Source organism: Monodelphis domestica, chromosome 1 (assembly GCF_027887165.1).
Source record: "Monodelphis domestica isolate mMonDom1 chromosome 1, mMonDom1.pri, whole genome shotgun sequence".
In the NCBI taxonomy this organism is placed as follows: Eukaryota; Metazoa; Chordata; class Mammalia; order Didelphimorphia; family Didelphidae; genus Monodelphis; species Monodelphis domestica.
The window spans coordinates 364,116,524-364,134,005 of record NC_077227.1 but is presented as its reverse complement, the minus strand read 5'-3'; the positions used below and the strand labels follow the sequence as shown (position 1 = coordinate 364,134,005).

The following is a 17,482-nucleotide window of genomic DNA, read 5'->3' as shown; positions in this document are numbered from 1 at the left end:
AACAGGAATGTGTAGTGTGAATCTGATCTTGAGAAACCTGTGCTTGGTGGTTTATCTATTTCCTTTTATTGCTATTTTTTTAGTGCCAATGACCCTAGCAATATGTCACTGGTTAAAGAGACGGTGGATAGACTGCTGAAGGGCTATGACATTCGTCTGAGGCCAGATTTCGGAGGTAATTCAGTTGTCTTGCAAATAAGATATTTTAGCTGCTCAAGCCCTTTCTGCAGTTATGCTTTCCTTTTCTCTCTCAATATCACTGTTTTATTTTGTTATTGTTTTTTGGTTACTTACAGTTTTCTGTGTTACTATATTTTCAGACTGGTATAAAGTTCCTTAATTTCCTTAGCACAGGACAGTCTTGATGTGATCCTTGAATACTACTGAATTTTTGTGACTGGTCACTTTTGTTTTTCCTTTACCTTATTACATACTCTAATGACATTTGACATTTTTAACATGTAAGTCTTATAAGTTTGGCTTGTTTGGGTCCAAAGTATAAATATATCTTGAGATACAGTAAGCAGTCTTGAGGGCAAGATGTGCTGACAAATGATTAGAAGATTGCATTTAACCTCTTGTGCCTGCCTACTTTTCAAGAGTTTTACTTGTCCATTCCTTTAGGTAGTTAGCTATTTTTGTCTTTATATCTTTACTTACTCCTTTTAGTGTCCTCCCCCTACCTTCCCTCCCAGTCCATTGAGCAGCCCCTTTACCCTAAAACCAAACCAAAACAAAAAACCTTGGTAACCATCATCTTGCTACCTAAAGGAAAGCTGCAAACTCAGCATTGCTTCTGGCTTTCATAGGACAGAAACAGTTAAAACATGTTTGGAGGGGGAGAGGGGAAAGAGGGAAAGAAAGAGGAGGAGGAAAGGAGTGGTAGTGATGGTGATATCCAAAGCAATATCAACCTGTGAAGACAGCTTGTATATGTGTGTATTCATATCTTGGTGTGACCACACGTGTAGACATATCTGGAACCTGTCACCCATTCCTGACACGTGTGTGCATGTTATATAAAGCATTCCTAGAGGGAAGCCCCCAAGGCTCAGACAAACTGAAGAATCTTCACTCGCAAATTAACATGGAGGACTCAGGGATAGAGATTTGGGGGTTGGGAAGGGGAAGAAGGGAGAGGATTGTGCCAAGACCTCAGAGTGAAGCGATAACTTCCTAAGAATGAAGTTCTTAGAGATCACAGTGCTTGCCATCTCCTTGGTTTTCAGGTCCTCCCGTGGCTGTGGGCATGAATATAGACATAGCCAGTATAGATATGGTATCAGAAGTCAATATGGTGAGTATTTAGTTTTATTTATCTTCTTTCTCCCTCCGGAAGCCTCTGATGTTACTGATCATCTAAGGGTGGGGGAAAGTATGGGGGAAGGCTGTGGGAGAAAAAAGGGAGAAGTCAGTTTCTCCTTGGAACCCTCTGTGCAGAAGATGAAAACTCCCAGGTAACAGAGTCAGCTCTCTAACCAAATCTCCACCGCACCCCTACTCCCCCACCCCCAGCTTGGATGAAGCTTCTTTTAAAGCTATACCAGACAATTGTTATAACGGAGAATGAAAACACACGCAGAAAACATGCACAGCCACCCATGCAAAATACATATGTTGCTCTCCAGTGACTGGACTAGGCATGGGGTAGGGGGAAATGTTCTCAAAGTCCGTCTTGATGTTGGGGAGGAGGAGGGTGGCATTTAACCAAAATAAACCACAACCCATACAGTGTAGCAAACCTTTGAATGTCTCGGGATCGAGATGCTCTTAGGACACAGATTGCCTCTCGGTACCATTTTCTCACACTTTGCTTTCCCGTGTTACCTGCTCTGCTACTTCCATACATACACACCCCTCCCCCCTAATCATAAACCTGTGTATCCTAGAGTCAGAGGTAAGCGCTGAACTATGTGCTTTCTCCATTTATTTCTGCATCATGACTCACCCCGCAAAGCGTGTAGATTTATCGAGTGTCGTACTATTTAGTAGATACCCCTTTAGACATACAGGAAGCTCCATTGAAAGCCTTGGCAGTCTGGACCCAAGGAGTCCTTTTGGGGTTTTTTGCTTCGTGCAAGAGTGCCCCCTGCTGTCCACGATTTAACACTACTCCCATGTATTATAAATAACAGTGTCCCAGATCTAAGATGTAGAGTGGGGGTTGGGGAAGAAGGAAAGGGAAGGTTTGATTTAAGACACCTTATTTTACTCTTGTAGTTTCTTACTCGGGAAATTCTCAGGTATTTCAGCTATGGAAGTCAGTAGTTGAGTTTTATGACACCGTAGGATTTAATGGGCAGAGGAAAGGTGACTAAGAAAGTGTATGATCTTTGTTTCCAAATTGATTTAAGCACATAAATATCAGGGAGGGTTGGGATGTTTAGATAATTCATTTGCTACTATTAATCATTTGAGACGGACTGCCATTAGGCAATCTTCTACCTCTAAGAAAATAACTACAATAACAAAAAGCTGAACATTAACATAGACAGAATTTTACGTTTGCAAAAGGCTTGATCATATATTGTATAATGTAAAAGATCTATGTGTTTGTAAACTCAAAAATACATTAAATCACCTCTTCCACAATCAAGAAAGCTTGCAAACAGGAAACTGAAAAAAAGGAAAGAACTAGAAGTTATCCTACACACACTATCATAGTTATACGTGATACTCAAAAGCAAAGTGTCTTCTGAGTTATAAAAGACAAATTAAATGATTAATGCAGTTATTAGGGTGCCTAATTAATAGTATGTTGATTTTCTTAAAATTGGCAATCTTTGTATCCCAACTCAACTCATCAGATAATTTGCTTAAACAGAATATTGAGTTCCCCAGTCATTCTGAAGTTTGCTGAATGTGGGCAGAAAGTTGCATTTCCTTAGGGAATTGAATTTATTTCTCATAGGAATATTTTAGTTTAAAAAATTCTACTTTAGATTTCACTGTACAAATCAAAACTTTTTGAGTGTAGGTGTTCCCTCAGGCTGAACAACTTTAAATCATAGGCTGTTAGGTGATCATGATTCTTCAGAGGGAATGAAGTGAGAAAGAGGTGTAGTTTTATATGTGTATGTATGCATAGGCCTATACACATATACATGCATACATACCAACTGAAGTAAGAGTAGTATTTTTGGAATGACTTAATTTGATTAAAGTTTAAGTTTTTTAAAAATAATTTTGTCTGCCTTTTACAACAACTTAGAAAAACCCAGATAGTTCTTTGAATGATTTTGTAATGGATTAAAATTTAAGACTACAGAAAAACAAATGAATGAACATAAATGAAGAGGTAATAATGAGGTTAAAATGGAACCTCAATGATAAATCATTACTTTAATTTAGAATATAGAGTATACAAAATTTCAGCTTTAATTCATATCACTCAGATTCACCCCTACTTGGTGAAGATATGATAGCCACAGAAAAAAGATATTTAGTCAGCTAAAAACATTTAAATTCAGCTAAGTTAAGGTGTTATTTCTTGACCTATTTACAGTGGCTCAAAAATCATGGGGTTTTATAGGTGTGAGAATAAATATCAGCTTGTAAATAGGACAATGTTTATTATTTTTAAAAGTGTTTGGCTAGTGATTTTTCTTGTTCTGAAGTTAATATTAGACCCACTGTTAAGTAGAAATGAACATTTAATTTTTGTTGGTAAGTTTAATGGCCCAAAACTAACCACTACATTCAAAGACTAATTTTTGTGGTAATTGTTGTTCAGTGGTGTCCAACTCTTCATGACCCCATTTTGGGTTTTCTTGGCAAAGATCCTGGAGTAATTTGCCATTTACTTCTCCAGCTTATTTTACAAAGTAGAAAACTGATGCAAATGGAGTTAAGTGACTTTGCTAGGATCACACAGCTATTAAATGTCTGAGGCCAGAAAGGAACTTGGGAAGTTGAGTCTTCCTGACTTCAGACCTGGCACTCTAGCCATTGTGCTACCTAGCTGACTAGCTTTGGAATGTTTCTTAATTACAAAAGCAATAGAATCCTCCCCATCCTGCTGTAGCAAGTGCCTTTAAAATCAAAAGAGAATATTTTTCTTGGATTGGAAAAGTACTTGTGGCATCCTTTTCTGAATATAAAGTGTTCTGGATCAAATTATTTGATTAATTTCTCAAAGAATGGCACATTAATTCTTCAGGAAAGATCTCTCAGATAGAACTAGGATAACTTGTCTTTTCAAGGCTCTACATTTTCATAACTACATTTATCTCCTTGTGTACTATCTTAAATGTCAGCAATTGAAAATCATGAACCATAAAATAATTTTATTTTTAATTGTCTGTTTGAAAAAAGAAGTTGTGTATCATAAAAGGTTATAGAAAGGACCTTGGTTTAGAACATAAGAGACTTGACTGTCTACCAATAAATCATCATATAACTTTAGGTGAGCCAAGTTTCTTATCCTGTCCTTAGTTTCATCATTGGTAGGCTGGACAAAACCTGGATGATCCTTCCTCAGCTTAAATATTCTACCACTTGAAAGTGATGGGTATCTATTATGGAAGATGTATGGAAGAAGTTTGATTCAACTGAGCCAAGTGGTAGCTTACTGGAAGATTTGTTTTGAAGATCATTGTGCTAGTCTCAATATATTCCTGTGTGAGCACTTGAAGTAAGACACTTTTTATATTACTTGGTTACATTAGCAGTGTTCATTTTGTTGGATTCTTTTAAGGAAAATTTCCTTTTACCTACTATTGGCTAGTAGAAGGAAGAGGGACTGAAATGGCATTTGTCTTGCATCCCTGATGGAGTAATTTAAAGTTGAGTCTACTCCATCTTGAAACAACCAAAAAAAAAAATAACCTACCAAATTGAAATGAAAGCCATTTTTCGCTTTTAAGGAAAGATTTCTAATAAGGAGTAAAACATTACCATTTTCCTTGAAGTGAGAGAAAAAGAAAAAAATAATCTTCACCTCTAGGAAAATAAGGGAAGCCACTGGATTCAGATTAATGCTGTATGATATTATCAAAGAAAACACATGCATCTATTGATTACTCCTCAGCATTGATATCGCTAAGGTTGTTCACAAGGGAACTTGTGGCTGTATGAACGATGAATTTTAATATACTCCAGTTAGGAGAGGTCAGATGGATATACCTTATAAAGTCAGCCAGAATCAAGAAATGAGATGACCTAATTTCAGTGTTAAGTATTGTGTGTACCATTTCCTTGGCCTCCTTCAAGAAAGTATATGTAAGAGAGATTGAACTGGAACTATTGGTACACTAAGAATTACCAGCTAATAAGAAGCATACCAGCTATAGAAGGAATTTTGCACAAGGATATATTAGACACTTTGTCATGTTAAATACTTGTATAGTCCTAACTTATTTTTGTTATGTAATCTGCCTATGGGGTATTTTACAATGAAGTCAGAGAAAAAAAGAAAGGCAATCCCTCTGCCATTACTAGTAGTAGTAGTAGTAGTAGTAGTAGTGGTTGTTGTTGTTGTTGTTGTTATTGTAGTAGTAGTAGTAGTAGTAGTAGTAGTAGTAGTAGTAGTAGTAGTAGTAGTAGTAGTAGTAGTAATAGTCTGACCAAGGTTTTATAGAACTTCAGATCTGGAAGAGTTTAAATGTCATCTAGAGCAAACAGAACAAGGATCTGTCCTACAACTTCCTCAGAAAGTAATCATTTAACTTTGCCTTGAAATTTTCAGTTCAAGTTCTAGGAAACTGACTAGTGAGAGTTTTCACACAAGAGTGTTAAGTCTATAGTCTGAAATAGCTTAGTTTGAATCTTGTCTTAGACACTTACTACCTTTGTGATTCTAGGTAAGTGATTTAACCTCTCTCTTCCTGTTTCCTCATCTGTAAAAATGGCTTAGTAAAATGGTAAAGTTAAAAAAAATGATAAAAAATAAAATATATTTTAAATGGTTTAGTAAAAAAAGGGTTTAGTAATAATACTTACCTAGCAAGGTTTTCATGAGTAGCAAATGACATAATTTATATTTGTAAAGCATTTTACAAAACTGAAAACACCATCAAAATGCTAGCTATATATTATTATAATTTTGTTTTAATTATTTCAATTATTTATTCATTATTCATTAATTAATTATTATTAATTATTCCCACTAATTTGCTTATACTTGTTTGAAATGAAAATCAGATTAAGGGAGAGGCCAATAAAGTTTCATAAAATATAACAAAGCTGGAAAACTGAAGAAAGGTAACTGGGATTTTATTCTAAGATGCTTAATTTTAGAGGGCTGCTGATGACAGTAGTACTTCTTTAACAGATAGAAATGATTCAATTTAGGATCTAGTTAATATGTCTAGTTGGTTAAACTAGAAAACTACCTGGTAGCACATTTGTTCTTGTGCATAGATGATTTCAGTTCTAGCCTGAATCCTTTTTATTCCCTTCCCACTTCATCAGCCTTTCAAAGAGCACCCTCATCTATCCCTGGGTCTTTGCCCACTAAATACCTTCAGAATTAAAAAAAATAATTTTTTTTATTCTAACAAGATGATTAGCGAGCTCTAGGATCTTTCCATGATTCTTGTATTTCATAGTTCAATTCCATTTCTCCCCCTCCCTGATTGAGTGATTTTGTTTTTAAAAAGAGTAATTTGAGGAAACCTGGCTTGCTCCCAATACAAGTATTGCTAGTTATAGCTCTAAGAGGTAATGATCTAAATCAGACTTCTGACAGAAAAACAAGTTTTGTTATAAATAATACATAAAAATGAAGATATCATTTTTTCTTTTTTTTTTGTTCTGCTGGAAGAGATATTTAAAATTAACCTTGGAATTCTTAATATTAGTATTAGCCATGTCAGAAATTTAAGTTAAAATAAAAATGAAAAATGTTTGTGAAGAACAACATATATGTGTAAAATAAACTAGCATCGTTGTAGAGAAATCTGGGAGACTTTTATTCAATAATAACTTATCTCCAAGTACTAAGTCATTTAAGCAAAAAATTATTTTTTTTACTATTGCAATATATTTCATCTTTGGAGTTGTGATGACTGAAATGCTCATTTCTTGGTGGTCAACTTTCCTTCTTATTTTTACTTGATTAAATCCTTTTACTCAAAGCATAATTTGAATGCCACTTTCTGCTGAATAAAACATCCTTGGATCTGTTTATCTAATCTTATAACTTCTCAATTCTTATCCTTCTTCATCTCTTACATTATGAGACATTATTATCAGCACTCTGCTCCAATATATTCAGTTTTCTCATGTGTATGTGTGTGTGTGTGTGTATGTCTGTATGTGTGTGTATGTGTGAGAGAGACAGAGAGAGAGAGAGGCAGAGACAGAGACAGAGAGAGATGCTTTCTTTTTCTACTTGTATGATCATTCCTCAGTCTCCTTTAGTAATTCATTGTCCATATACCACCCCTAAATGTGGATAAAGGCTAAGATTCTGTTTGGGCCACTTTCTCTGTACTCGCATAATGACAGCACAAGCTTCTGTGAGTTTAATTATCAATTCTATGAAGATAACTCTTAGATTTGTATATCTAGCTATAATCTGTCTCTTGAGCTCCAGATCCACTTCACAAACTTCCAATGAACATTTCCCTTTGTATTTCCTTAAGGCATTTAAAAGTTAATATTTACCAAAAATAATACCCCCCCCCCTGTAGAATATACCCCATATTCTAAATTTCACTATTTTTTCTAAAGGGCATCATCATCCTTCAGATGAACTTGGTTGCAACCTCAGGCTCAACCTTAGCTTCTCTATTATTCACCTCTACATATCCACTCAGTTGCCAAATCTTGTCAGTTCTTCTTTTACATTTTGTTTTTTTGCATTCAGGGCTTTGTCTCTGTTCATCACAGAGATGGAAGATGGAGAGTCATGCCTAAAATGCACTTCCTCCTTGCCTGTGTTTGAATTCCTAATTTCTTTTAAATCTCAGTGCAAAAACAACCTTCTATATGAAGCCTTTGGTCCTATAATTTTGTGATTTCAATTATCCATATGTTCTCTGGACCTACTTTAGGTGGTATATTGTTTTTCATTCAAAAATAGGAGCGAGGATAAAGAATATGTGTCAAATAAAATATCGGATAGTTTAGAGTTTAATGGTACCATATTGTATTTTATGAACATTTTAGGATCTTTTCAAAAGTGATTTTAATTATGTAATATTGATCTTATATACTAATCCTGCTGTCTGCTTACTTTGTTTTGCTATACTGAGGCATCATCTTATTGAGTTGGGATGTAGTACTTTACATTTCAATCATCAAACTCTTAATGCAATTAAAATAGTGCCAACTATGTGTTAACACCTTGTGAGGCAACATGAGCAATTTGATGTAATATAAGGACCTAAATCCTATCTTTGAATGCCATACTATCTAGTTCCACAGGCAAAAAAAGAACACACACACACACACACACACACACACACACACACACATACACACACAGATGAAGTAAACCACAATGTGAACTTTGGGGGAGGGGGAGAGGTCAGAAAAGGATTTGTGGAGAATGTAGGACTTGAATGATGGGTAGTAAATCTGGAATAAGAAATATCATATCAGGTAACTGGTATAGCATGAGCAGAGAGTTGGAAGGAGGAAAATACAAAGTATGTTTGGAGAACAATGAAAACACCATGATCAGAGCTTCACTTATATCATTTATTCTATTAAAGTTTGAAACTTCATGATGACTTCTAGAATATTATTTAAATTTGTTTGAGGCAGGGAGGACACTAGCAGTTGTGGGCGTCAGGGATAGAAGAATTCTAAAAGGTAAAGATGAAGTGAGTGCATTCAAATTATGGGAGAACAGACAGTGCAGAGACATACAGATAAGGTGTATAGTATCATGTGTGAGGAACAGTAAGCACAATGGTTTGACTATACAGAAGAACATGTTAAAGAGAGTAATGTAGAATGAAATTGAAAATATAAGTTATAATGAATCCATGAAGTTGAAAGAGAAAGCCAGGAGAAATTAGAGAACCATTGCTTTTATTGAGTAGAGTTTTATTGAAGAGTGCCTTGGTCAGATCTGTATTTTAGAAAAATAATTTGTCAGCTATAGATTGGGGTAGGGAAAGACTTGAAGCACAGAAAGAATAATTAGGAGATTATTGTGATAGTCTAGATTAGAGGTATTCACCTAAACTGGGGTGGTGGCGGTGATATGAATATAGAAGAATCAGATATAATAAATATCGTGGAAGGAGAAGGGACAAGATGCAATTGGTTGGCGATATGGAATGAAGAGTAAAGAGTTAGACATAGTGCTGTCTGTGAACTTGAGTGATTGGAAGGATGATGGTGCCTTAATAAAAATAAAGTTCAAAAGGGGACCCATTTGGGAAGAAACATGCTTCAGTTTCTGGTATTTTGATTTTAAGATACCTATAGGGCAATCATGAAAAATATTGAATAGGTATTTGGAGATGCATAACTAGAGCTCAGGAGAGGGACTGGAGTTAGAAATATAAACTTGGTGGCCAACTGTTTAAGGACAATAAACCTATGAGAGCTGGTAAAGTCAGCATTCAAGAGAATGTAGACAGAAAAGAGGGCTTTGGGCAGAGCCTTGGGATGTTAGGAATTATAATGGCTTAGCAAAAAAGAATGAAAATGAGTTATCCAACAGGAAGAGAACCAGAGGAGAGCAATGTAATAAAGACAGGAAATTCTGTGCATTAGGAAACAATATCTAGAAGGAGAGGGTAGTCATTATCAAATGTCACAAAAATATCAAAAAGGACAAAGTTTGAGAAAAGATCACTTAATTTTACTATTAAGAGTTAATTGGTAACTTTGAAAATAGCTATTTTGATTGATATTTAAACTTGGAAGCTAAATTCCCACAAAATTGAAATATGTAAGAAGATTTGAATTTAAGATAATTGGTATAGACAGCATATTCAAACATTTGGCTATAATATATCAGAGAATTCCTTGAAAGATTAGTAGAGTTTATAGAGGATGTTTCCCTCAAAAACAGTAATGTAGGAAGTAGATAAAGATTAGAGAAAGGAAGGAATATTTGGAGGGGCAATCCAAGAAATAAATAAAAAGTAAAAACAAACCACAATCATAGAAATATGTTGGAATTGCTTAAAGTTTTGAAAACTCATTTGACATAGGAGATATTCTTGGTTTGAGAGGATAATGGCTAATTGATTTTATCATATGTTTGAATTAAAGGTTTATAAAATATACAGTATCTGATAGACCCTGTACACCTAATATAAAATTTTGTTTTGGTTTACTTATGTTACATAGTTCACTTCCCGTTACAAATGAACAGATTATCTTTATTCTCAGGCCTAATGGGAATATATTATAATTTTACCTGAGCATTTCATTTGAATTCCCTAGTTCCATTTAATTCCATGTAATTGCAAGAAGTGTAGAAAATGCAGAATACAATCTGTAAAATTAATTCAGCATCACATTGATGACAAATAGCACTGCTTCATGTTCCGGCCTACACTATGAAAGACTAATAGTGTTCATTCATGATACTTAAGTCAAAAATTTGTTTTTGTGTTCAGTTTGTATGGATTGATCTGGATAGGAGACTGTTTTACAAAGATAAGTGGTGTGAATGGATAAATTAATTCAAGTATTTGTTGAAAGGCCACAAGGTATAGAATAGAGTCTACTCTAGGCAACATTGTGAAACAAACATAATATGTATATAGAATCCTGAGATTCCCTTTCCCTTCCCAAGCCCATTCATGGACAAGCCATGAAGTTCAAATTTCTACTGTTTTCTTCTTTATCAAAATCTTCAAATTATTTACTGGAAAGTATAAGAATAAGAAACTATACATGAATCAATTCAATTTATTTTTTGAACAAAGGATTTAGTTCAATTAAACACTCTTGGTAAATGGATTTATTTAAAGCCATTTATTTATTTATTTATAAACATATTGTGTAGATTCAGTTTGCCAAGCCATACTGAACTTTTATAATTTTCTACTCTGATAAGCACTTGATATAAGATCCTATCCCCAAACCAAATTTCCTTCATATATGATTGTAATATTGCAATTCACAAAGAATTTAAAAAATAAGATGAGAACATTTGCTAACTTCAAAAATGCAAATGCTTTCATATATGTATAATATTGTAAACTTTATATGAAATGTTATGCATAGGGAAAAGATGGATTTCAACGCTTGTTATATACTTATTTTTATTGAACAGTTTGATCTTCTGTTTATTATATTGACACTTATTACGATGCTTTTAGTTGTGTTATATTGTAAATCCTTATTTTCCATGTTTTGAAATTTGTCCATAACTGCTTACTCTGGGATAAGATTTGGCAGAAAAAAAATCTCATCTCAAAAGTAATTTTTGTCCATTGAAAAAGAAAAATAAACAGCTCTTTCTCAAACACTTCCACTACTAAGAACAAACTGACTGAGAAAGTAATGAAATTTTTAAGGCCAATATTTTATCCACATTTTGCTTGTATCTATGATCTTTATTTTAGAAAATAGATATTATTGAAGGAAGACAACAGTGGAATAAATGCTCAACCTGGAGTTAGAAAAATCTGACATCAAATACTATTTCTGACATAGTCTCTATGTAAGACTATGGCAAAATCATTTAGCCTCTCAGACTCTTGATTTCCTTTATAATATGGACTTAGTAATTCCTATAATACTTTTTCTCACAAAGATCTTGTGAACCTCAAAAGAAATAATATATAAGCCATGTTAGAGATTTTATATGGTACATAATTATCTGAAAATTATTAATAATAATAATAATAATAATAATAATTTCCTTACTCTAGAGTTTGAATCTCTGAGTTCAAAAGAATGAGAAATATCTGGAATTTTGAACCATTTAAAATCTGTCATCCTTGCAGTGATTTTTTTTCTATTTTTGTAGCAAAAAGGGCAGTGTTTGCATGGACACTAATAAAATTTCCTTGTAACAGATCATTCTCCTTAAAAAACATCAATATTAGTTGGAGAATGACAAGGAAACAACAGATACTCAAAGGTAACTGCTGTATTTTATGAATACATTGATAATCTCTTTCTCAAATGAGGAGCAGGAATATAAAAAGAATAGTTGCATTTGTCATTTATTGTGGCTCCCCCAAATACACTTTAGGTTTATTTGTGTTTCAGGTAATTTAAATGAAGTTCTTTTAAGTGATGATGCAAAATGGAGATATGAAGGACTATCATCTATCAAAGTAGTAACAGTTGACTTTGTCCTTATTATTTACAAAGAACTTCTCTCTTTTGGAATGCCAGTTTTCTTAGCCTATGCTAGTTTTTGTTGCAGCTGTAAATGTTTTTGCCTTATTATTGTATGGATATTTTGTAGAACCTCCAAAAGAGAGTATTATTTACTTAGGAAGCAAAGAAATTATTGAGTCCTGTATAAAGGCTATTTAGATAGAAAGAAATGATTGAAATTTTAAGTAGCACACCAGTGAGAATAAATGGCCATTCTAATCTATATTCTTATTGCTCAAAGAATGAAATAAATTAATGACATGATTTGAAAGAAGAGGCAGTAACTTAAATCACTCAAAATATTACTCTGTAAACTATAATTATTTAATATCTATTATATAAATTTGAATTTATGTTTGTGTTGAAGAGAATAGTTGTGAGTTAATAGATTCAGGAGCTCCAAGAGAATTTCTGCATTTCACTGTTCAGACATCCCTTTCATTAAAAACTCTGACCTAGCATCTTCTAAGGACTCTGAGATGATTATGGTTGAGTGTATTAATCTGTTTCTAGGATGTGAATTCCAGGATTATTCAAATATTTGTTTGAATCCAGTTAGTATTCTTGTGTGGTGAACCTTTTCCTCCTCTTAAGAAGTATTGGGCATAAAACCCACAAATATACATCATTTTATACTTTTAATCTCCTCTTGCACAAAATTTGATCCCTCTATTTTTTATGAATTACTTCAGCCTAAGAAAAATTATTAACTGGTAGCATCCAGTTTTTTGTTGATAAATTTTGAAATTTATCAGGTCTTATTCTGGGATTGCAAGCATGGAATCTGCTCTATATTCCCAGGGTTCAAAGATGACAGCTTAGTCAAATTTGCCTAAGCCTGGATTCTATTTGCATGACTTTCAAGAAATCAAATTTCTCTGTGTAGGACAGTAAGGCATTGGGGGTAAGACTCATTTATGCTAAGATAATTCAATAGAAGATTTTATTTTTTAAATGTATTACTAATGATTGCTTGGTCAAATTTTAGATGAAATAACTCCTAAACTATTTAGGTTGACAAAACAATAGATTTTTGTTGTTTGCTTTTTGGCCTCCATAAGTTAAATGAGTTTGTAGGTACCAACTTTCACTCTAAAATAAAAAGTTGTTGTAATCTCTTAGGTTTGTACAAGCAACAGAAAAGGGACAACAAGAAGAAGTAGTATTCAATAATTATGCATGGAATTGCACTGAGGGTGTTAGGTTCAGTTAGTCTTATTATTTTCTTGTTATTTTTTTTAATTAGATGGGTTAGGGGAAGCTAGATGGCTTAGTGGATCAAAGACCCAGAAAGGAGAGATCCTTGAGTTCAAATCTAGACTTAGATACTTTTTAGGTGTGTGATCCTAGACAAGTGACTTAACCTTCATTACCTAGTCCTTATTGCTGTTCTGCCTTGGAACCAATACTATATATTGATTCAAAGATGGAAGGTAAAGCCTTTTTTAATCAATATATCAAATAGATGACTCACTGGACCACATTTTAGAAGCATATTTAATTTATTTTCATACCAAACATATTTCCATTTTCAAGTTAGACCAACTAAATGGGAATTTGCTTAAGCAAACTGAATTGTTATTGCTGCTTTGACATATATAGGTTGGTTTATTTTAGGCCAAAGGGACACTGTTTTGATTGTTCCTTCATGTTTAAGTATGTCAAGTTAGGATTTTTAGACTCAAAAAAAGTTGCAGTCCTGGAAATTTTAGTTTTCCCACCTTATATTTTTAATTAGTTATTCTATAGAAGGAGGTGAAAAGAGCATTCTAGCACCAAATATATGTAATTGAATGCATATACTATGGCTCATAGAAAACTGTTGAGTGAATATTTTTATAATAAAACTGATCATTATTTGTAATATAAAAATCTTCAATTTACAAAGGAATCTGCCATAGATTTCCTCAAAATTAATTTTCTGTAGACCAGTACTTCAAAGAAATGACCAAAGTTGAGTATTTTAATTATTGGGTTGCTTCAAATATAGCCCACTTGTTTCAGAAAGGGTATATGAATCACATTTAAAAAAATTGCTTCATTTTTAACTACATTCTAAAAACTTGCTATTTAAGAATAATGGTCCCTGAGAAATTATTCATTCCATTTCTTTATTTTCTTCTTTAACATACTTGTTATTAAATATAATTTTATATATTACACACAATATATATATTAAAATTAAATAAATAAAAATCAACATATTAATACTTGTGAAATATATTTATCATTACGTACAATTTCATGTCATTTAATATTTTTATAACTAAAACAAATTAAGGTAACTGAAATAAGAATATTGAATCATGATTTCCCTAGACAGCATTCTAACTCTTGATAGGAAAAATAGGCACAAATTAAGTTAGTGGATTTCATATTCGTCTGAAAGACAAGAAAATATGAGTCATTCTAAAAGATCACCCTAGTGCAAATATTAAAAATAAGGAAATGGGTCTTGATTGATGGCACATGTTAAACCCCGTGGAATTGCACATCAGATATGGGAGGGGGTGGAAAGGAACATGAGCTTGTAACCATGGAAAATTATTCTAAATCATCTGATTAAATAAAATTTAAAAACAAGAAAAGAAAATGAATCAGAAATAATTATTACAAAAAAGAATATAGTTATAAAATTGAGATTTGTAAATGAATAAAAAGTAATTATTACTCCTCTTGGGAGATTGTTCTTGAGTTTTGAATGAGCAAAATATATATTAAGTTAGATGGATTATGTGCAAATCTTTTCTGTTCTACATAGATTTCCTGATGACCTTATGGCTATATAGCAAATATGTTAGATATGTAGTGTAGATACAATATTTAATCAGAATTAGTATCTTTGGTTGGAGTAAAAATAGTTCAGGTCAACTAAGTCATTTTTGAGTATGCTACACCACAGGTGACCTTTGATCACTCAAGGAAAAAAAAGTCTTTTTCAGTTACTTTTTAGAATGGATGCAATCCTTTTCTGAGATTTTTTCAAACAAAATCCATGCCAATAAGGAAAACTGAGTGTATATATTAATTGTGGTTTACTTTCTAATTGGATTGACTTTTGAGATTTGGTCCTCATCACAATGTAATACTTAAAGTAATAATAAGGTATTTAAATATCCAGAATTTGATACACTTATCCCTATACAGATATCTAGAAATGAAATACATGCTACATATCCAGGTACATAGATATGTACATCTCTCTCTCCATATATACATATATATATATATATCAACATATAGATAGATAAAGATAGATATAGATATCAAGCTCTATCTATTTTTAGCTAGGGACTTGAGTTTGAGCCCTTATTCTACAGGTCTTATCTTTAGAAAATTTAGCAAGTCAAGTCAGTGAATCTCTCTAAAGTTAGTTTTCCTTAGAGGCAAAATGAAATGGTTTAAGTAAATGATCTTTAAAGACTTCTCCAGATCTAATGTTTTATTATTGAATGATGTCTTACAGTTTAGATAATTTAATTCATCATTTTAACATGAGAAAACCCATAATCAAACAGGTGACAGTGCCAATAATGTACCAGGTACTGTTACACACTAAGATACAAATAAAAAGAGTGAAACTATCTCTACTTTTAAGGATTTTATATTCTATCTAAGGAGACAAGGATGGATAGCTGGAGTGATAAAAAGAAAGGAAGGAAGGAAGGAAGGAAGGAAGGAAGGAAGGAAGGAAGGAAGGAAGGAAGGGAGGGAGGAAGGAAGGAAGGAAGAAAGAAAGAAAGAAAGAAAGAAAGAAAGAAAGAAAGAAAGAAAGAAAGAAAGAAAGAAAGAAAGAAAGAAAGAAAGAAAGAAAGAAAGAAAGAAAGAAAGAAAGAAAGAAAGAAAGAAAGAAAGAAAGAAAGAAAGAAGGAAAGAAAGAAAGAAAGAAAGAAAGAAAGAAGGAAAGAAAGAAAGAAGGAAAGAAAGAAAGAAAGAAAGAAGGAAAGAAAGAAAGAAAGAAAGAAAGAAAGAAAGAAAGAAAGAAAGAAAGAAAGAAAGAAAGAAAGAAAGAAAGAAAGAAAAAAGGAAGGAAGGAAGGAAGAAAGAAAGAAAGAAAGAAAGAAAGAAAGAAAGAAAGAAAGAAAGAAAGAAAGAAAGAAAGAAAGAAAGAAAGAAAGAAAGAAAGAAAGAAAGAAAGAAAAAAGGAAGGAAGGAAGGAAGGAAGGAAGGGAGGGAGGGAGGAAGAAAGAAAGAAAGAAAGAAAGAAAGAAAGAAAGAAAGAAAGAAAGAAAGAAAGAAAGAAAGAAAGAAAGAAAGAAAGAAAGAAAGAAAGAAAGAAAGAAAGAAAGAAAGAAAGAAAAAAGGAAGGAAGGAAGGAAGGAAGGAAGGAAGAAGGGAGGGAAGGAAGAAATAAAGAAAAGAAATGGAATGAAAGAAGGAAGGAGGGAAGGAAGGAAAGAAGGGAGGAAGGAAGAAAAGAAGGAAAAAAGGAAGGAAAAAAGGAAGGAAGAAAATAGATATAAAGGGTTAGGGAAGAGACAAGTAGCATATGGGGGAATTGAGAAAGACTTCTTTATAGAATATAGAATGAGTTACATCTTTAAGAGAAGGATTCCTTGAGAAGAAAGTGATAGACTGTATTACCAAGACAAAGGAACAATGCTTATTATAATACTCTGAGGATTTCTAATTACCTAAGTAGTTTTGATTGTCCATTTCAAAGTAAAATGCCAATAATCTCTAAGTCTAGAACTTGGTAAAGAGAATGCTGAAGAGTTGAATTTTTATTTATATTTTGAAATTTTAAGTCCTTTTATTGTCATGCAAAGCACACTTCCATGTTGGTCATTATTCTAAGAGAACACATGTCCATAACCAAAATCATCAAATAAAATGAAAGATATGCTGATGTGAAAGACTATTCCAATAGTTCTTTCTCTGGAAGTGGATAGCATTCCCCATCATAAGCATATCAGGATTGTCCCAGATCATTGCATTGCTGAGAGTAGCCATGTTTTCACAGATAATCATGTTCTAATATTGTTGTTATCAAGTACAATGTTCTCCCAGTCCTGCTTATTTCACTCAGAATCAATTCCTGCAGATCTTTCCAGATTTTTTCTGAAATCATCTTGCTCTTCATTTCTTATAACACAATAGTATTCCATTATCAACCTGTACCACAATTTACTTAGCCATTCCCCAATTGATTAAATCATTTTAAAAGCATCTAATTCTAACATTTATTTACATGTTTTGTCAAAAGAACAATACAGAGAGTTACCTAAGCTCA

At 33.0% G+C, this 17,482-nt stretch overlaps 1 protein-coding gene across 5 annotated transcripts in view; it reads left to right on the top strand.

Annotated features, from left to right (window-relative positions):
- The window catches only part of GABRB2 (gamma-aminobutyric acid type A receptor subunit beta2), a 301,754-nt gene that overhangs the window by 20,033 nt on the left and 264,239 nt on the right, over nt 1-17,482 (top strand). For all 5 annotated transcript variants that reach the window (XM_056820229.1, XM_056820794.1, XM_056821496.1 and 2 more), the window contains 2 exons: nt 84-175; nt 1,230-1,297. In XM_056820229.1, the coding sequence (XP_056676207.1) occupies nt 84-175; nt 1,230-1,297 (160 nt within the window). The remainder of the gene's footprint in view (nt 1-83; nt 176-1,229; nt 1,298-17,482) is intronic.